Consider the following 22670-nt stretch of genomic DNA (forward strand, 5'->3'; position numbering starts at 1 on the left):
AATAGAAGTAAGGGGGGGAGGGGGGCGTCGCTGATGAAACCATTGCAACAAGCTACCAATATTGTCATATTTGTCATAATATTTTAGGCTATAAATGATAAATGTTTCAGAAATGGTGTTGATTTTTATAAGGAGTAAGTTTTTTGGAATACAGTATAAACTAATACATTTTGACAAATATAAAAAAAAAATTTTCTCTACGTATGTAAATAAACACGTAAATACGTACTTCCCATGGGACTTAAATCACTGAGGACATAATAGTCTATAGTTTATCCTAGTAAAACCCTTTTCTCTAATACAAAACAAGAGTAAAAATTGCAATACTCTAATGTGGCTTAGAAAGAATATATAATATAAAATTATAAAATAAGACAACTGAAGTGCATGGTGTGTATGTGTGGGAAGTGAACATATGTGTGGAGGCAAGGAGCACTGAGCTGTAACTGCATCTCAACTCGCCAGTCGGCAGTCTCCACCTACCCAACTCCTCCGCCAGATGTGGCGTCACAGCATACTGACACACATGTTTCAGAGTCAGCTGGTGACCGCCCAGTTGATGTGTCACATGATGGCTCAATTTGGCTACTTTTGCACTTAAACAACTGATCAGTGAGTAATGGGCACTTGTGGTAGAGCGGTACCAGGCATATGGAGATGCATTATACACTACAATATTATTTACCAGTGCCTAAGAGAGATCCTTTGGTAAGCAGGTAGAGGAATTAGTGGAAATTACGGGCAAGCCTTAAAAAAAAAAAAAAAAAAAGCCGAATGAGAGTTGTCGGTAAATCCAGTGACGTTAAATCGTGGGTCAACCTGTATGATGCACAATTTTGCATATGAAAACCCCAAGAATTTTAAGCGAATTTCTGGGGGAGGTTTATTTAATCTGGAAAAAGTTTGGGCTAATTACCATGGCTTCTAAAGGCAAGACAACCTCAAAATGAAGTCAAAAGAGGGCCAGTAAGGAGTTTAGCTTGAAGAAAGAGCTAGCAGTTCTGGAAGATCATCTATGATCTGACTAGGAACAAAGATAAAGTTAGTGATTCAAGTGATTCAAAATTGTTTATTTATTTTTGCCACCATGTGGGTAGATCTGGACTATTTCATGTTAATCCGGACTCAATTCAGATTAACCGAAGTTAGCCTATAGTGGTTTGCCAGTCCGGATAAAGGAGAAATATGGATAAAAAGAGTCTGGATTAAGAGGGTTTTACTGTATAACATTTTTAACATTCTTTCTTGTTTAATGATGAGTAAATTTTTGGTTTAGCGATGTTCAAATAACCAGGAAAAATTCGGAAAGGAAGTAGGAAAAACTGGGTATTCTGTACTCCATGTGTACATCTTCACAATACTGTACTGTGGCTTAAAAATAAGTTAACTATTATATAAAACTATAATATTAGAAAAATTAAGAGCAAGAGTGTGTATAAGTGGGAAGTTAATATATGTACAGTATTGAGGCAGTGAGCTATAACTGTGGTCAGCTACACTCTCCCTTCCCCTACAAGATGTCACAGCATACAGGCAGCAGCCACACACATCTCTTGAGTCAGCTTGGTGATTGCCCGGCTGAACTGTGTCACGTGTATACAGTCTTACAGTACTGTACCGGAAAATGTTAGGAATAAATAAAAATAATAATAATAAATAAAATAAAAGAAAAAATACTGCATTGCCATTTGGCAATCCTTACACAAGACAGAGAACAGCTGAGAGATCCCCCACACTGCTCCTCCATCCCCCACTCTGTGGGCTAACTCCTGTGCGCTTAAGAATGTTTATTCCCCCTATGCTTTTTCCTTATGATAATTATTAAAAAAAATGTTTTGGGGCACATTCTGTATGAACGATTGTGTGCGCATGTAACAGAGAAAAAAAATACAGATAGAAGAAAATTACGTATATCTAATCGGTTTTGAAAAATAACCATAACATAGTTCACAGCTGTCACGAAGAAATATTTATGCCCTTATGTTTTTGACCTTTATGATAATTATTTATTATTACTATTATTCTTTTTATTATTATTATTATTATTATTATTTACAAATTCTGATTGATTGATTGATTGTGGTACTTACATCCCTGGCGATGCAACATCTTAGGCTATATGTCGCTGAATTGAAATAAAGACTTAAAAGACTAAAATCAAATAATGCAAGGTAAAAACAAAATTACAAATAACGTTCATAAAAATAATTTAAAGGTAAATAGATAAAACCCAAAGCTTGTGTAAAAGGCCAGCTTCTCCGATGAAGGAGAGAATGTCCCCTCCCACACTACGCACTACTCCCCCCTCCCCAGCTCCAAAGAGAGACGGTAAGACCTGTCTCCCCCCCAAGCACTCGGAGGTGCTTACGATGTAGATTTCAAAGATTGGAGCACTCCACCAGAAGGTGTCGACCAGTCAATGGGACCAGCCAGTCATCACAATGGGGAGGGGGTGGGGCGCCTTTTTCATTAAAAAGAAAAAAAAGAAAAAAAAAAAGAGCCAGTCACGTGTGGCCAATGCAGAGACGGGCCAAAACAGTGTCCCAGCAGCGTGACAGTCCCTGATAACCCCAAGCACCCAAATTAGTGTGGATGTTGTGGAGCTTGTTTGCTCCAACAGCATCCCACCTGCATTGCCATCTCGAGCAGATGGCAGTTCTTATTACTGGCTTCATATCAGAGACAGGTAGAGGGGAAAGATGTGCCACAGGGCAAGAAGCAGCTGCCTTTGCTACAACATCAGCATGCTTATTCCCCTTCTCCCCTACAGGGGCCGGAACCCAGCAAACACTGACGTTCTGGCCCCAACGTTGAATGAGAACAGACACTCTAAAATAGTATTACCAAGGGAAGGGGAGATGAGACGCTAGCTAAGGACTGGAGCGCACAGCGAGAATCACTAAAAGTTGTAAAATCACTATGAGGTTATGTAAAAATAATCTTGAGGGCAAGTAAAATACCTGAAATCTCTGCCAAAAAATAGATGCCGTAGAGGGGAGACTACTGTCCAGACAGAAGTCGGGAAAGACTACCCCAAACCCAACCTCTGCATCCGACTTAGAGCCGTCGGTGTAAACAGGGATATTTTCTCTGTGAGAGGAGGCATGCCATAAATAAAGGTGAATGAATCACACAGGAAAGGAGTAAGTCCTTCCAGTTGTTAAAATACTGACAAACATGAATTTTAGGGAGAATCCACAGAGGCACTAGGAAACTGCATAGAGCATATCTGAACAAGAGAAAGACAAAGAAGACTCACAACCTCCCTTACCCTGAAGCCAAAAGGTCATGGGAGAAGTGGATGTTGAGTGTAGTGTGGGGATATAGTCTCATCATTACAGACTGCGGAAGGCGACGGAGGCGAAACCAACACTGGACCTTCAGATACTGCCCAAGCTGTGGAATCCAGAACAGTACTGGGCTTCAAAATAGCCCTGACAAAATTATCAGGAACAATAGAGGGAACCTACACAGACCAATGGTACGGCCACTTCTAGTGGGTGGCCATTCGGTAAATAAGGTAAGGTAAGTATTCCCAGAGTTGCCAGGTTAGCGGTTTTCACACAAAACTTGGCTAGTTTTGAGTAAAGTTGGAGGTCAAATTTTGACCAAGGTGGATTGGCAGTCATTTAGATGTGTTCTACTCAAGTTGGAGTTTTTTAGGTCTGGTTCTTAAGTAAAGTGTGATTTATAATAGATGCATAAGCAGGAACAGAAGGGTGTCATTTTTTATAAAGTTTTGAATGATAACATTCAGTTAATGTACTGACATGACAGTCACCTAAGGTTGACTTTGACTGTCACTCAGTAATCTAAGGACCCCTCCCCCACTACCCCTCTGTATGTGAGAATTGCGATGTCATTGGCAAGGCGTTTAGCAACAATTGGTGGCTGTACCTGGCTGGCCGTGACCGTCATGATGTGGAGATGACATAGAAACTGTGTATACGTAGTGTTAGGTTGTTACGAGATTATATCTCAAAATAGTATTTATGCCTACTGCCATGGATATTATTGAGAGTAATAAAAGTGGTTAAAAACTCTGCTACAATAGGTTTATGTATACCAAGCGTACCACTCACAAAATCAAGTTGTGGTGGAAATGTATATATTGTTTTGTCAATCTTTGGACATCATTTATTATCAATTAACAACCACCTTAAATTGCTCTGGGTTTATACTTTACTTATTAATGGTCACTAAAAAAAATGTAAATGTTTTCCGTCAAATTGAATTTTTTCTGTTACTTTTTTCTTGTGACCATATTTCCATTCACTCAAAGTCTGACACCCCCCCCCCCCAAACACATTAAATCCTGAATCTGCCCCAGTAGATAGTTGTAAAAAATGTCAGGAAAGGTATGGATTGAAGTACAATACTACATCTGAGTGGTTTTATTAATAAATTGAAGTACAAATCTCTACAGTAACATTGTAAAGATCCATGAGTTTCAATTTATCATTTTATGTTGAAACATACATTCCCACACAACTAAAACACTTTTCTTCCTCCAATTTGTCTCTTTTCCAAACTGCTATTCATTTGCCTGTCTCCTTTTACTACACCTTTCCTTCTTCTCTCTAATTCTGCGATGGACTATGAAGAGCATTATGACAATAAAGTGACTTACATGTAAGACAGGCTTGCCTAGTATTTGTTTTTATAATTTGCCTTTTGCCCACACTACACCCCTCCTGTTATAGTACAAAATTTTTCAGTAGTTCAATAGTATATAAAAATGTTCTTCCAAATCACACAACAAAGCAGTGTCCTTTACATACAACAACTAGCTTACCTCTAATTTGCACTCCTCTTCCTTATCAATCAAACTAAAACTGTTATTTGTCACTCTGGCTATCATGTTTCTTACTACTCCATCCACATAAATGATGAAAAACCATGGCAACATTACACATCTTAGGCAAAGCCTCACTTTCACTGCTAACAAGTGCCCCTCTTCCAAGCATCCTTCATTCTCTTAAAATATAATCAGATATTGCACAACAATTTATTTTTAATCCCACAAATTTTCAAAACTTTTCATTTCCTTTTTCCATCATATACTTTTTATATACAGTATACATAAATAACATAAACAAGCACCTCCCTTTCTTCAAATACTTTTAATTCATACTCCTTATACAAACACTTGACTCACATAATCTTCTTTTTCAGAGCCTACACGTATGGTCCCCTAATACACTTTGTTTGATCCGCTATTCTCTCAATAATGAATCTTCCATGCACTTTTCCAGGTATACTTTATACATTTATTCTTCTATTAATTTTTGCACTCATTCTTCTCACCTTTCCCTTTGTACAAGAGAGAATAAATGCTTCCTATCATCTCTTAAATATCAATTCCATGGTAGTCTACAACCCTGTAACCTTTCATCTTTTTTCACTTATGGATCTACTTTATAACTGTCTTATCTCCAATGATAAAGCAAACTAATTTACTAGAAGCATTTAAATAATTCTTAAGACTACTTCTATGATAAAACAGAACACTTGCATTCCCAAGCAAAACATCACACATTCCCTCTCTCTTAAATTTGTTTTTTTATTTGATCTCCCTCCAGCTTTATGATGCTAGAGACATAAGCTGCACTAGTTTCAAACTAAAGCAATAAAGTCTTTCAAAATAAAATTTTTAACCCAGCAAACAATTAATGAATATTAACACTCAAACACAACATACTGTACAATCTCATATTTGTATTAGCTAATTTTTGGACTCTTCCTTCACTTTCCTGACAAACACTTACCCCAATTTAATCACTCTTTACAAAACTAAAAGGTAACCTTCTCACAATGTTGAGGCTAAATCTTTCATATGGATAAATTATCCTAAAATCCCTTTTTTCAGATAGAAGTCAAAGCTAGGCAGCTCTCATGGCAACCCTAACATAGGTTTAGGTTAATATTTTAATCCCATGGATATACTGTTTAATATACTTATTTCCCTTTATTGTCAGTTCCAAGTGAGGATATGATAAAATGGTTGCTCTGAGGGGCCTAAGGCTTCATCAAAACCATGTTTGCCCAGTCAGCACTCTGACCCCTATGAATCTCAATAATCCTAGACTATGTAAAGCTGCCACACCTTCATTTCCACCTGATTAATCACGAACCCAAGGGATGCTGGGGCATTACCAGATTGCCTGGCTTTGGGTTCCATAAAAAAAAAAAAGTGATTTAAAAATCAACTTTCCATTTCTGGATATAGGCCTTAAGCCAGGCAGCTGTCATACTAAAATGCCACCTAAAACAAAAGGGAAGAGAAGATGATACAAATTCCAGAATTGAACGGACAAACACCCTTCTAAGAGTTGACCCATTGTATACAATGGATTGGGAGTACAGAATCCCCATATCCTCTTACCAAATAGGTTTGTTGTTATCTCAGAGCCTCTATCAGAAGTAGAAATACATCTTGCCTCAGAAAACTCCCTGAAATCTCCAGAGACAAGTAGAGATGATTAATCCTGGATATCAAAATAAGCATGTCACTTTCCAGTAATGGATAAAGTGAGCGCAACAAGCAGGTTTGTCTAACCTAGCATCGGTGGTTTCGAGCCATGAGCTTGGCCCATGCGCCAGCAAACTCAAAGTCATCCACCTGGGATGGAACCTGACCCTGTTTTAAGTTGTATTATAAATAAAAATCGAAATTGAGGTAGTGTTTGACAAAGAAAAGGTCAACAAGCTCCAGTACTAATGCCATTCACACATGGCATGCTTGCACAAATTTGTCAACAGTGGCAATAATGGAAGCAAACACCAAACAAGCTAATATAATGCAACACAATATTTATCTTTGTATAAAAACCTAAACCTGCAATATAGTTGACAAATCCCTAACTATCATAAACAGAGTCATTATCTAGGCTTTTGAATAATTAAAAAGACCAGGAGAGTCAATAATTAATTGTCCCATCAAACTGTCAGTTTCACCAGAAGATGTGGCAGTTTGACTTATCCAGGGTTTGCTCAGCTTCACAGGGATTTGTAGGGGGTGGAGCCATTCTTCTGGCATAATGGATGTGGATTGGGCAGGTATGGCTTTTACATGAGCTCCATCACCTTGAAACAAACTGTTGCATTGTGTCTCTCTCATTTGTGCCCGGTGATACAAGAAGAATGAAAGGTTAATCAAAGTATCTATGGGATCAACAGATTTAACCCAGGCTTATTTTAGGTGGTACTTTATAATGACCCATAGATCTCCTAGTAAGTTGCCTGTATTACAAGACCTGCTTGGTTTACAGATGATAGCCAGAAAACCTACTCTGTACTGGAAATCTCATTCTACACCATGTAAATGTTTCTGACATAATCAAAACGTACAAAATAAAAGTAATGTACAACACCTGAAACCTTTGTTATGTATTTGCAGAAGAATTTTTAAGGCATATTTTTCTAAAGTTCGAAATCTTAAGAAGAGTGCAATACATAAATCAAAGAAATATATAATTGGCCTACATACACTTACAATACCATGAAAAAACACTTACCGAGGCAAATGAGACTGGAGAGAGGGACATTCCTTCAATAGTGGCACGTAATTCATCAACACTGGCAGACATCGGGGCATTGCCATTGCTGATTGGCTTGATCTCTACATGAATCTTTTTGTCTGCTTCTCCATCTGCATTGGTAGAGATATTAACAAATTACAGTACCATTAACAATCCATAATTCCACGACGGATTGTGCTCCCGCAAAAATTTATGAAGTACATTGTTACAGTATATTCCTGTTATCATTAATCTTAATATTTATTAAATTTGCATAATTTTTTCTAATCATTGATAGTTTAACTCTTTGGCTGTGGATTTCAGTAAATTTATTTGGCACCATGTGCATAATTACAGTGACCCCTCGGTTAACAAACTCAATCCGTTCCAGAAGGTCATTCGTTAACCGAAAAGTTCGTTAACCGAAACCATTGTTTCAATGGGTTTTTGGGTAATTAGTTCCAGCTCACCGAAATTTTCCTAAATTCAACAAAAATGGTAGAAAAGTTCACTTACTTTGAGGTGTGTATGTAGAAGGCTCCTGAATGATGATGATGATGGGAATTAGAATGGGGGTGGAGGAGAAGGAAGAAGAGAAGGCATTGGGGTGGAAGAGAAGTCACCCCATGGCACCATTTCACCCATAAAATTTTAGTTCTCTTGGTGTATTTCAAGATTATTTTCTTTAAATCAACACTGCACTGCATTATATATTGTCAATATGTAAAATATATTTCAAAATGACCAATAATTTGCTTGGAAACACAGAAAAAAAGCGTTTAGTTGAAGAGGGTCTCAAGCAAGATGTTACCTCCGCTGAAAACAGAGAGAGACTAACGCCTGTCTGGTGTGTTAACAGGCTGGATGGTGCGCCAGAAACTAGTTTCTTTACCTTCAATTATGTTCAATAATTGTTAAAATGACTAAAAAAGTTAATATTAAACTTTTAAAATTATTGAATAGTATAAACTTCTTGATATTAACTAAAATAGTAAGGAATTTAAGCCCTAGAACCGATTAATGTATTGGCGGACTGATACTAAAGCTGGTTGCCCGGTCAGTGCAAGCGAAAACATGTTGAGGTCGGTTTGTAAGAAATTCGTTAACCGTATTGAAGATCCTTATGGAAGGCAGTTCGTTAACCGAAATATCGTTAACCGAGGCGTTCGTTAAACGAGGGGTCACTGTATCACCAAAAAAATTAAATAAAATTCATCTTACAAAAATAATGATATGCATAGAGGTTAATGAGAAACGATAACATAAATTCTTCATCTAGTTTGGTTAAGTCATAGTGACGAGCTCCTGTACTGCATGAAATGGATGGTTTTGGGTCACTTGGAGATGGAGACAAATATACAGTACTTCCCCCATAACAACTGTATGTATGTGCACTGTAGCCTATGGGAGAGTCTATGAATACATAACTTGGCATGAAATTTTAAAAATTAATGCCAAAATCTTAGCAGCCTGTTGGCTTATCAGAGCCTCTATAGCAGAACTATCTGCTGGCTTTTTGTAGCTGAAGTGTTAAATGTTATAACAAACCATCATACCCAGTATACAAGTATTTCTTGAGTTACTGAAGCTCTAGTTATAGAAATTTGCATTCACACAATCCAAAAAGCATGGAGTAAGTTTTGAGATATGCAAGAAAAATTTTGAGTTAATTGAAAATCTTACACAAGAGTTCATGTAAAAAAATAAAATAAAAATAGAAACCTTGCCAACCTCCAACATTTCACTAAACACAAAAATATAAGAACCAAATCTCTTACAAAATAGTCAGTTTCTACTGCATATCTAATTACACTAACCTGAATCAGAATCAGAAGATGAATCAAAGCTGTTATCCTCTCCTGAACGTTTTGTCTCTTGAGGTCGTACTGTAAATCCCTCGTCATCAACATTCGTAGTGTGACCACTTGTACTTCCCTTTTCTGTTGCCACTGACGTTACTGAAGGAGTTATTAGTTCACTTGTCTTTGGTCCTGAGTCATCATTGGTTTCACTGAAAGGAGACATGGGATAAGTAAATGCTTACCTTAACCCTCTCATGGTCTTTTAACACAATTTGTGTCGCTAACCCCTCCTGCTCAGCTGTATCTCACACTGAGAGCAGCCCTCCCATAAGCAGAAATGCAGGAACCACCACCTAAGTTCCTCCTACTAGCCTCATGGGCTGGCAGATGCATATCTAAAGGTGCAATTTGGGTCTGGATTGCTCTACCCAATGTTCATTAAAATGGAAAAACCATTCCTGCTACTACGAAAGACTGTGAGGGATGAGATTTCTGACCATGGCAAAGAGTACTAAAGGGATAAGGTTCCTCTCTGCTTCATATGTCTGGCAGCCACAAATCTCAATTATGCTAAAGCATGTACACTCATAGATGTATAATATATTTGTTTTGTTTTTTCTTGTTTTGTCAATTTTACTTTATTTTACTGATTTAATTTCAGACTTTCATTTATGCATTGATTATAATGAAAGATTTACAGTATATGGTGTAGAAAATATTTTAATCATCAAAATGTAGAGTAGAGCTATACCATATTGTTCGCCAAAACTTTTCAAATTAGAAGTCATTTCAGAAAAAGAAACACTCGAGACGGATTTATTAAAAACTAAATTATTTTTTTATTTAAAGCATGTAAGCAATGATATTTTCTTTAGTTTGTTATTTCAGAAAGAGAGAGAGAGAGAGAGAGAGAGAGAGAGAGAGAGAGAGAGAGAGAGAGAGAGAGAGAGAGAGAGAGAGAGAGAGAGAGAGAGAGAGAGAGAGAGAGAGAGAGAGAGAGAGAGAGAGAGAGAGAGAGAGAGAGAGAGAGAGAGAGAGAGAGAGAGAGAGAGAGAGAGAGAGAGAGAGAGAGAGAGAGAGAGAGAGAGAGAGAGAGAGAGAGAGAGAGAGAGAGAGAGAGAGAGAGAGAGAGAGAGAGAGAGAGAGAGAGAGAGAGAGAGAGAGAGAGAGAGAGAGAGAGAGAGAGAGAGAGAGAGAGAGAGAGAGAGAGAGAGAGAGAGAGAGAGAGAGAGAGAGAGAGAGAGAGAGAGAGAGAGAGAGAGAGAGAGAGAGAGAGAGAGAGAGAGAGAGAGAGAGAGAGAGAGAGAGAGAGAGAGAGAGAGAGAGAGAGAGAGAGAGAGAGAGAGAGAGAGAGAGAGAGAGAGAGAGAGAGAGAGAGAGAGAGAGAGAGAGAGAGAGAGAGAGAGAGAGAGAGAGAGAGAGAGAGAGAGAGAGAGAGAGAGAGAGAGAGAGAGAGAGAGAGAGAGAGAGAGAGAGAGAGAGAGAGAGAGAGAGAGAGAGAGAGAGAGAGAGAGAGAGAGAGAGAGAGAGAGAGAGAGAGAGAGAGAGAGAGAGAGAGAGAGAGAGAGAGAGAGAGAGAGAGAGAGAGAGAGAGAGAGAGAGAGAGAGAGAGAGAGAGAGAGAGAGAGAGAGAGAGAGAGAGAGAGAGAGAGAGAGAGAGAGAGAGAGAGAGAGAGAGAGAGAGAGAGAGAGAGAGAGAGAGAGAGAGAGAGAGAGAGAGAGAGAGAGAGAGAGAGAGAGAGAGAGAGAGAGAGAGAGAGAGAGAGAGAGAGAGATCCTTATGTAGTCAAAAACTCATGTCAAAATCACAGATCCAAACAAAAACAAACCATACAACCTCTTATGGTCGCTGCATGACAGAAGAACTGCCCTTGCGGCAAAAGAGCTGGCTTGGTATAACATAGACATAGCAGCCATTAGTGAGTCCCGCCATTGTGAGGCAACTCCACGATGGTATGAACGGCAGTGACCTGCACAACGGCACCCAGTCTGAGTTCTTCCCCATCCAAGCAGGGGTTAAAAAAGGGTGTGTACTGGCACCAACTCTCTTTTCCATCTTTTTGGCTGCCTTCCTTACTCGTGCCAGTTCCAATTTAGCCGACAGGCTGGACATCAAGTATCGGGTGAAGGGGGGTCTATTGTACATAAGATGACTCCAGGCAAGAACAAAGGTGTCGGCAGCTTCCATTACTGAACTTCAGTATGCAGAAGATCTCACCCTTGTTGCTCACACTGAACACGACCTACAGGAGATCCTGAACACCTACGCAGGTGCACACTTCAGCCTTGAGGTGAATGTACGTAAGACTCAGATTCTCTTTCAACCTGCCGCTGGTTCAGACACACCTCCACCGTTCATCCAGTTTAACAGTACTACCCTCACTAACGTTACCCAAATTCGGTATTTCGGCTCCCATCTGTCCACCATCGCAGACATTGATGAAGAGATTCAGCATCGGATCAGGTGTGCATCTCAAGCCTTTGGCAGACTCCGAAACCGTGTCTTCAGCTGTAGGGAGCTGAAATGATCTACAAAGTTGCACGTATATCAAGCAGTGGTCCTCCCCACCCTACTATATGGCAGAGAGACATGGGTCACAGACAGGAGACACCTCAAGGCACTTGAAAACTTTCACCAACGTAGCCTACGTTCCATCCTCCGAGTTTGCTGGGAAGACAAGAGAACAAATGCCCTTATTCTTGCTGACACCAACTGGAGGAGCATCGAGGCTACCATTATCCATGAACAACTACGCAGGATTGGCCATGTTACCTGCATGGACGACAGTAGACTGCCAAAGCAGCTACTTTCCAGTCACTTAACGAATAGTAAACGTAAAGCGGGCAACTGAAAAGGTATAAGGATAGTCTTAAGACAAATCTGAAACAGTGCCAAATTGACCCCCTCACCTGGAGTCGATTACTCCACATCGTAACACTTGGAGGAGAACCACACGAGAAGGTGTCAATACTTTTGAGTTACCCCGACTGCAAACAGAGGCCGTAACCTAGCTCTCGATGCTGCGCATAGGAGGAACGAGAACGACAAGAGAAGGGCATATGGGGAGAGAATTCAAAATGTTGATCAAGGCAGCTTCACTCCTCTAGTGTTCACAACCTCTGGTGGGATGGGCCCAAGTGCAAGATGTTTCTACGCCAGACTCGCGGAGCTGATCTCCGAACAGAAGCAGCAGCCCAGAAGTTATGTCACAGCCTGGATGAGATGTCGACTGTCCTTCTCTCTCCTTCGGTCGGCTTTGCTCTGCCTCAGGGGAACGAGAGCTTCTGCCCCTACTCCGACAACTGCTGCAGATATTGACTATGAGGCTACAGTCACTGAATGCCGCATGGATCTGTGGCTCAACTAATTTAACACAGATAGGATAGCTTCTTATGTATTAGGATATTTAATATTAAGGTAAATAAATGGTGGCGAAGGTGTGGCTATTGGGGGAGGCTGGAGGCCACGTTCAAAAAAAAAAAAAAAAAAAAAGTAGTAGTAGTAGTAGCTTTGACGTCCTGCCGCCTCATTCCCCTGGATAAGAATCCAGGATGTAGGCCAATAGGAGTGGGGGAAGTGCTTAGGCGAATCATCGGAAAATGCATAATGGAGGTGGTAAAGGACGATGTCAGGGCAGCAGCAGGGAACCTGCAAGTTTGTGCAGGCCAACAAGCTGGAGGGGAAGCTGCCATTCACGCCATGAGAACGATATTTAAGCAACGTGATTGTAAGGCCGTTCTCCTGGTCGACGCTTCAAATGCATTCAACATACTTAACCGCAAGGCCGCACTGCACAACATCAAGATCAAGTGTCCAAGCTTTGCAATGTACGTTGAAAACTCCTATAGGAATCCATCAGACCTTTATATAGTAAACAACAAGGCCCTACGAGGTGATACCATCTTACAGTCAACCGAGGGAACAACACAGGGGGACCCTGTTGCAGTGGCAATGTATGCAATAGGTCTATCAGTGCTCCAACAAGAAATAAAATTTGAAACAACTGGGGTCAAACAAGTGGCGTATGCTGACGACCTTACAGGAGCAGGAAAAGTGGAGGGCATGAAAAAGTGGTGGGACTTGGTAACATCGCGAGGTCCACAAATAGGGTACCACCCAAATGCCAGCAAGTCCTTCCTCATCGTGAAGCCAGAACATTATGAACAGACAAAGGAGGTTTTTGGCGGAAGTGAGGTCAAAGTAATTAAGCACGGCCAAAGACATCTAGGCGCAGTAATTGGCACTACGGACTTTAAGACCGAGTAAGTAGCGGGAAAGGTGAATGAGTGGGTTAGTGAAATCCAAGCTCTGTCTGAGATTGCTAACACAGAGCCACATGTGGCTTTTGCTGCATTCACCCATGGAGTCAAGCATCGTTGGAACTACCTGATGCGTACTATCCCTGATATCGGACTCCTCCTCCACCCTTTGGAAGAAGCTATCAGTGTCAAGTTCATTCCCAAATTAGTGAAACACTCACTTAACCCCAGCAGAAAGAGCACTTCTTGCACTTCCATCAAGACTGGGAGGGATGGGACTAACCAATCCAGAGGAGATTGCAGCCACCGAACATCAAAATTCACTTAAGCTCACGGCAGCCCTCACGGACCACATAATAGCCCAGAACGCAACAGGGGAGGTCGAGACCAGTGAAGTAAACGAGATTCGTAGGTTCATTACAACAGATCGACAGCACTGCCAAAATGATAAGTTGCAGCAACTGTTGCTGCAGGTCCCAGAAAATTTGAAAAAAAAAGTAGCTATAGCGCAGGAGGTGGGTGCCTCGAACTGGTTAACTACGTTACCGATAAGGGCAAATGGTTTCAGTCTTAACAAACAAGAATTTACAGATGCCATTGCTCTAAGGTACGGTCGGCCAGTTGAAGGTTTGCCCTCCCAATGCGTGTGTGGCTCTTCCTATGACGGCGATCACGCCATGGTGTGCCAAGAAAGGGGGCTTCATATGCATAAGGCATGACGAAGTAAGGGACCTTACAGCAAATATGCTGAAGGAAATCTGCCGGGATGTCATGGTAGAACCGACCCTCCTTCCATTGGATGGTGAGATCTTCCAACATAGGACTTCAAACACATCTAACGAAGCCCGTGTTGACGTCAGTGCTCGAGGATTCTGGACGTGGGGACAGCGAGCTTTCTTCGACATCAGGATTTTTGATCCCATGGCCGCATGTCACCGTAACCTAGCTCTCGATGCTGCACATAGGAGAAACGAGAACGACAAGATAAGGGCATACGGAGAGAGAATCCAAAACGTTGATCAAGGCAGCTTCACTCCTCTAGTGTTCACAACCTCTGGTGGGATGGGACCAAGTGCAAGATGTTTCTACGCCAGACTCGCAGAGGTGATCTCCGAACAGAAGTAGCAGCCCAGAAGTTTCGTTACAGCCTGGATGAGATGTCGACTATCTTTCTCTCTCCTTCGGTCGGCTTTGCTCTGCCTCAGGGGAACGAGAGCTTCTGCCCCAACTCCGACAACTGCCGCAGATATTGACTATGAGGCTACTGTCACTGAATGCCGCATAGACCTGCGGCTCAACTAATTTAACACAGATAGGAAAGCTACTTATGTATTAGGATATTTAATATTAAGGTAATTAAATGGTGGCGAAAGAAGTAGTAGTAGTGTGTGTGTGTGTGTGTGCAGGTTTGTGTGGGTGTGTGCAGGTTTGTGTGGGTGGGTGCAGGTTTGTGTGGGTGCATGCAAGTTTGTGTGGGTGTGTGCAGGTTTGTGTGGGTGTGTGCAGGTTTGTGTGGGTGTGTGCAGATTTGTGTGGGTGTGTGCAGGTTTGTGTGGTGTGTGCAGTTTGGGGGTGTGTCCAAATTTGTGTGTCCAAATTTGTGTGGGTGTGTGTGGGTACATGCAAGTTTGTGTTTGTGTGTGGGTGCAGGTTTGTGTGGGTGTGCAGGTTTGTGTGCAGGTTTGTGTGGGTGTGTGCAGGTTTGTGTGGTGTGCAGGTTTGTGTGGGTGTGTGCAGGTTTGTGTGGGTGTGTGCAGGTTTGTGTGGGTGGTGCAGGTTTGTGTGTGTGCAGGTGTGGTGTGTAGTGCAGGTTTGTGTGGGTGTGCAGGTTGTGTGGGTGCATGCAAGTTTGTGTGGGTGTGTGCAAGTTTGTGTAGTGTGTCCAACTTTGTGTGGGTATGTGCAACTTTGTGTGGGTATGTGCAACTTTGTGTTGGTATGTACAACTGTGTGGGTATGTGCAAATTTGTGTGGGTATGTGCAAATTTGTGTGGGTATGTGCAACTTTGTGTGGGTGTGTGGAAGATAAACTGCCTGGGTTTCAGGAATCTTCAGCTTTCTGAGATCCGGCTTAGAGGGTCTACACCTGGAGATAGCATTAAAGAACTAACTGCATCCAATGAAAGGACTACTTGCATCAAGAATGAAGCATCATAACATTTAAACATAGAGGAAAGATCTTAAAAAAAAAATGAAAGATGACCATAAAAGATGATGATGATGATGATAAGTGTTCAACTGAAGCGAGAGAAATGTGTGGGGATCTGGTGCAAGCTAAGTTCCAATAAAAGTTATTGCAATAGTTCTACAAAAAACAATAATTCAATATAAATATAGACAAATATGTATATTAATTATAAAGATAAAGGAATGACTTTGACTTATTTCTTACTTGTCTGATTTTTCTTCTTTATTACTAGAAGAATCTGCATCTTTTTTTTTCTTGACTTTTTTCTCTTTGTTTTTTCTATCTCTTCTACTTCTAAGAAACCCTGAAAAAAAAAGTCTTAATTACAAAGTGTAAAACTATCACATAACATACTGAACATAAAATCAGGATTTATAACAGAAAGCAACTGAAGCCTAGATATCTTTTAAGGACAAGAGGAATTTACTTGAAGTGTTGAAAATCAATCACTCAGAATATTTTAATATACAGTATAGAGAAAATTTAATCAATCACTCAGAATATTTAAATACCTAGAGAAAATTTAATCAATCACTCAGAATATTTAAATATCTAGAGAAAATTTATCATAAATGTTAAAATTGCTACATTACCAAGACATGGTTTTATTGCAAGACCATTATTCTAATAACCCAAAACCTTCTAAACTACAGTATATTCAGTCTTTATACATAGTTTCATATGAGTCACTGATTAATGACTATCTCAGAACAGTATTTCTAAATAGAGTAATAACCAATCTAGACAAATGAACCATACCGTAATGATATCTACCAGTAAGTTTGTTATATTTGGAAAATGGTCTTCCACAAATTCAACAATAGATTCTTTCATTACAGTATTTACAGTCTCTTAGCACTAAAAAGTTCTTTCCTAAGCTGTTTAATTTTCATTAAACAAAAATATCCACAACAGCTTCCCACAATGGTAGAGTGGGGGGGGCAACAGGCCTCTACACTCTACAGTCACCATACTATTCCTATTGAACCACTGTATCACTTTTTCTTCATCACACTGTCTCACCTTTGGTGATTTTTGTACACCCAGCTTTATTTATATAGATGAAGTTGTAACCATGAAACCTATTCCTAATAAATTTGTCTTCAGCTACATACTCAGTAATTTTCCTTTTCCTTGACTACATTACTTCCCTCTAAAACAGTATCATAATTTATACTCTCCACCATATTCAATTACAAACATCTGTAAATCAAGTTTTCAATCAATGTACACTTCTCAATTTAATCTAATAAGAAATTTGCTTATATCAGATATTTATCAATTTTCACAATCTTTTCATTCACAGATACTTTGCTGTACAGTACTTCTCATTCTAGGTCTTCCTTCTAAAAGACAACCACACTTACTTTTATATTAAATACTCGTTCAACCGTTTATACTAAAAAACCCTTTAAACTCCAATACCCCTGCTTAACAACTCATGCAAACACTGCAACTGGACATGTTACTTTTACTAATCTCAAATAACTTCTCCCTATTTCTAATTAAACCTCACCTATCCATCAATAACTGACAAATAACATAATACAATACATATAACTATTTCAGTACAGTATTGAGAAATTTTTTACCACACATTATAGTGCATTTTTTCCCAGCTGAGGAAACATGCCCCACCCCCTCCTCAATAGTTACTGTTGATTGGCTGTTGCAAATCTGTCCGATTTCGACTTGATGTAATGATGTATTCCTAAATGAGTTTATTCATAATCGTTGGAATGACTGTTTCTGACGAAAAAGATATTTAGCTAAATTATATACAGATACATACATTCATTATTTCAAACAGGAACATGTAGGAAGTTTATCAGAAATCTTATACAGTCAACCCTCGCTTTACGCGGTCCCACTTTACGCGTTTCCACGTTTACGCGGTACCCTGCCGAAACCGGAAAGCTCACTTTCCGCGGTGTGTGTACCCTTTTACGTGGAGAGCGGCGCGAGCAGGGTGCGCACAAGGTCGCCCAGTCATCAAAACATTACTGAGTTCTTCACCCGCCACCCACCACAGCCGGCCCAAGTCAGTGATAGTGATAATGATGATATGGACTTATATGGACTTTGAGGGGTTTGACAAAGAGGCCCTGTAAGCCTCTGTGGTGGATAGTGATACAATTGACACAAGTGATACAGGTGAGGGCCAATAATCTGCCCTCTGCCTCTGAACCAACCCCCCATCCCTGTGTGCCCAGCCATCTTTTCTACTAATGTAAGTGTTAAAAAACCTAATATTATTGATATTTCTCTTAATTATTAATTGTGTGTGCATACCATCATAAGATTAAGAAGTTATTTTTACTGTTAAACCCTGGTAACAAGTTCACGCTTTCGGAGGATGCATTTAATAAATACTTATTTTTACCCACAATAAGGCATACTAAGGCAAATTATGTATTAGTAATACTACATTATGCAAAAACTAACATTTTAAAAGATCATAATTACACTAAAATATGAAGTGGTTCACAGTTTTGTTTCCCCTCCTCTGCTGATGGCTGTTCGCTCGAGCAGCCAAGTCTGTCAAACTCATTCACCATTTTTCAGGGGCCATGTAATATTTTAGTGTGATTCTGATCTTTTAAAATGTTAGTTTATGCATAATGTAGTTTTACTGATACGTAATTTGTCTTAGTATGCCTTATTAAGGGTAAAAATAAGTATATATTAAATGCGTCCTCCGAAAGCGTGAACTTATTACCAGAGTTTAACAGTTAATTCATGTACAGTATAAGATTTCTGATAAACTTCCTAAGTGCTCCTGTTTGAAATAATGAATGTATGTATCTTTATATAGTTTAGCTAAATATCTTTCTCGTCAGAAACGGTCATTCCAACGATTATGAATAAACTCATTTAGAAATACATCATCACTTCAGGATGAAATCGAACAGATTTGCAACAGCCAATCAGCTGAAACTCTTGAGAAGGGGGCAGGGCATCTTTTCTCAGCTGAGAAAAAATGCACTATAGTCAAGATCTGAACTTTTGGATAATTTGGCTATTGTTACTTTTGGCCAGAGCTACAGTACCTTTCTGTACATATTGTACTGGATTTAATAACTAGCAATCATGAGAGAGGGAGATGCCAAATTCCATTATTAAGCTCACATTCTCACAAAATATCATCAAATATGACAAAATAACACTAAATTAATCTATGACCAAAGATAAATAGACTTTGAGGTAACCTTGCCTTGTTGACAAACCTGTGAGATTCATGCATGATTTAACAATTAAACATAAGCAAGTCAAATCCTTAATGAAAAAGGGACAATGAACTTAACATGCAGACTGTCCAAAATTAAAATGGACTGTACTGAAACAAACTCAGTATACAGCCACCCTGTGCACTTAAGGGGAGCATCCAGCTGAAAATATAGTGATATCTCTGTTAGCTGGAACAATTGGTGTAGAGCACTTCCGGGAATGAGAGATTTCCGGGTAATGAGACGAATCTCTCAATGCGGGGAAAGAATCCCTCATCCCCGGAATTTTCCAGGTACCGGAAAAATATTCTCCGAAGTTCCAGAAATTGTGCATTACATTATCTCTCTAACCCGGAAAAATATCTCCCATCCCTGGAATTTTCCAGGTACCGGAATAATTTTCTCAGAATTTCCGGAAAATGACCCTGATATTCATCTCTCAAACACGGAATAAAAATCCCACATCCCTGGAATTTTCCAGGTAACAGGAAAATTTTCTCAGAATTTTCCAGAAAATGTGCCCCTTGGAAAATCGTTCCCAAAGCCGGAATTTTCCGGAAAATTCCGGCTTTGGGATTGATTTTCCGAGAAAATTTAAATTCCGGTTATTGGAGAGTTCCAGGTTTGAGGGATTTTATATAATGAAAATCAGAAAATTACGAAAATGTTCAGAAATATTCATGAGGAAAGCTGTTGCCTATGGCTATCAGCTGACATATTTTGATTGCATAATTCATAATATTTATGAAGCTAGGCATAATTGTTTTACCCCCTACATTTAGAAGGCCCTTCTGTTTAATTAGAAAAATCTGTAGAAAAGCATTTATTATAATATTTTGGTGTAAAGTAATATCAACCACCAGGTAAAAATCCTTTCTCAGCTAGCTTGCAGCAAGAGAAGAATTTGAGGCTGCTTGTATACCTCAATTTTACCCATGAAAGAAGCGAGAGTGAGGTGTGATCGTGAGTTGCTCTTGCGCCACCTTTATTGACCAGTATCTCAAAACGAGTTTTTCTAACCTTCAAATCCTTAAGGCTCGGCCATTTATGGGCCGAACATAAAGATTTTCTTTATATTTGGCTTGGTTTATTATTTGCTGATTTTCTTTACAAATATTTGGAGGAAAAAATGGTAAGTTAGGAAACAAATTCATGCACCCAAAATGAAAGCGACAATCAGAAATATCTACAGTATATGTCACATTCAAGATGAGTAAATTACCTATACACAAATGAATTTCAGCATACAGTAATCTAGCAAGAAGTTATGGAGAGGTAGGATTTTTAAAATTTATAAGAATATAAGGGAAAATTCAGGTATCAGGGATTAGGTAGAACCGATACAGGGGCATAGCAACAATGTATCTGGTGTCCTTAATTGCTGACAAGAAATTGATATTGATTGATCAATTATTAACGAATTTCGTGCTTCAGCCAGACGCTCCCCTTAAGCCAGTTTCATCTGATATAATCCTTGGGTTGAAGTCTAGTCTTGTGACAAGAACCCCAAATAAGTGGACTGAGGCAAAATATTTTGTTGGATTATTAAGCCAAAAAATCCAGTACTTAGGTGAGACACACCAATTATGTTAACCAGATCTCAGAGGAGTTTAACAAATACAGTACATCTAAACCCATAACACAATCATGAAATACAAACTTGCTTTACTTACATATGATATCTGATCAGTGGTAAACCCTTGCTAACCATTCCTGACATCTCAACATTAAAGCAAGAAGCTTAACTTTTGTAGTAAAATAGAGATTATCAGGGCACAGAAAATTAAACATGACAATCAACTATCAGAGTCAGATAGGAATTGGTATGTTACAGGCAAGTGAAACTGGATTTATGCAAAGACAAGGCAACTGCCACATATTGCTCACTCAATTGAGATATACATACTATCCTGGGTGTGAAGGAAGGATGATCAATTAAATACAGTAAGTCCTCATTTAACGTTGCCCCCGACAACGCTGTTTCATTATAACGTTGCTACTCTTTAGATACCCATGATTCGGACAACGTCCAGCCAATTCGTCACCCTCTCTCACTCAGTCAGAGCGGGAGGAGTCACCCTCCAGGTCTCAGTGACTCGCCACCCTCCTCCTCCTCTCCACTACCCACCACACACTCACTCCACCTCTGCCCATCAGTGAGTACAATACAAAATGATTTAGTTTATTTATCTTTTTGGATGTATAATACAGTTGCTTCTCGACTTACGATGGGGTTAGGGACCCAAATCCAGGTTGTAAGTCGAAAATGCTTAAATAATACATAGAAAATCTAAAATGGGTGTCTCTTTTTCTTCTCAGCACCACAAAACTCTCACTTTTAAGCTTGCCAGCCATTTTAAAGTGAATTACAAATGAAAAATTTTTTAGTACACAGGGCAATCACTAACGCTGGGAATCGAAAATACGTAACTTGACCAAATTTTGGTACGACTGAAGCGGTCGTATGTCCGGGTGGTCGTAGGTCAAGTATGTCGAAAGTCGAGGAGCAGCTGTATATACTATTATCTATAAAAATTCCATTGAATTTATGTATATATTATGCATGTACATATGTACAGGTATTTGATGGGTCAAAGGGAGGCTAGGGAACATAACTCCCATATTTTATCTGTTCCTTATGGGGAAAATTTATTCTGTTAATGTTGCTTCAATTAACGTCGCAGTTTTCAGGAACGGAAACACGACATTAAGCGAGGACTTACTGTAATAATGAATGGATCAATCCAAACACTCTAGTGGCCCAGCCACAGGGCTCAACAGCTCATTAATAAGGCGGTAAAGTCAGAAATTTATGTGAAATATTACTGCAACCAAAATGGCTCATGGACATATGAGATAGCCAGTGAGCACAGTTGAACTGTCCAGAGATCAAGGTCAAAATATTCTGTGATTATGGCCAAATTTCAACAGTACGAGGTGTTGATGTATTGAAAGTGCTGTCCTGGTGTTCATCTTAAACATGGGGGCAGTGTTTCCACTCAGTTACTATAGCCAAAAGGAATAATTGCCAAACCATCCAAAACTACATCAATAAATCATTTGGTACATATTGCATGGCATATACATATTGTATGGAAGTTCCTTATTCATCTTTTTTACTATATATTTCTTCAGAACTTCATATTCCTTTTCTTCTTTGAATCTTGCATAAAAAATGAACTTTTCAATAAATTGTATATTACAGGTTGACAACCCTTTATCTGCAATTCCAAAAACTGAAAAGCTCTGAAAACTTTTTTTTTTTTTTTTTTTTTTAAAACATGGATTAGCCCACCCGGGCATAGATCACTGACACACATCGGGGCCTGGGGGGCGAAAATGTAATAGTGATAGTAATTATAATAATAATAATTACTGTATTCATAATAAATAAAAATTTTAATAAAGATAGGTACACCAAATTAAAATAATAATGATAACAATAATAATAATAATAATAATAATAATAAAATATAATAATAAAATTAATAATAATAACAATAATACTGTAATAATAAAATAATAATAATAAAGAAATACAAGAATGAAAAAAGATCAAAAGTGAGAAACACGACCTAGACCTATGAATTATTATTATTATTATTATAATTTTTATTATATTTTCGCCCCCCAGGCTCTGATGTGAGTCTGTGATCTATGCCCGGGTGAGCTA

At 39.2% G+C, this 22670-nt stretch overlaps 1 protein-coding gene across 3 annotated transcripts in view; it reads right to left on the reverse strand.

Annotated features, from left to right (window-relative positions):
• LOC121880178 (F-BAR domain only protein 2-like) overlaps positions 1 to 22670 on the reverse strand; it is a 291016-nt gene that overhangs the window by 122422 nt on the left and 145924 nt on the right. For all 3 annotated transcript variants that reach the window (XM_042387303.1, XM_042387304.1, XM_042387305.1), the window contains 3 exons: positions 15975 to 16074; positions 9338 to 9531; positions 7518 to 7651 (listed from right to left, as the gene is read on the reverse strand). In XM_042387303.1, coding sequence (XP_042243237.1) covers positions 7518 to 7651; positions 9338 to 9531; positions 15975 to 16074 — 428 coding nt within the window. The remainder of the gene's footprint in view (positions 1 to 7517; positions 7652 to 9337; positions 9532 to 15974; positions 16075 to 22670) is intronic.

This window comes from Homarus americanus, unplaced genomic scaffold, assembly GCF_018991925.1.
Source record: "Homarus americanus isolate GMGI-L3 unplaced genomic scaffold, GMGI_Hamer_2.0 scaffold30108, whole genome shotgun sequence".
In the NCBI taxonomy this organism is placed as follows: Eukaryota; Metazoa; Arthropoda; class Malacostraca; order Decapoda; family Nephropidae; genus Homarus; species Homarus americanus.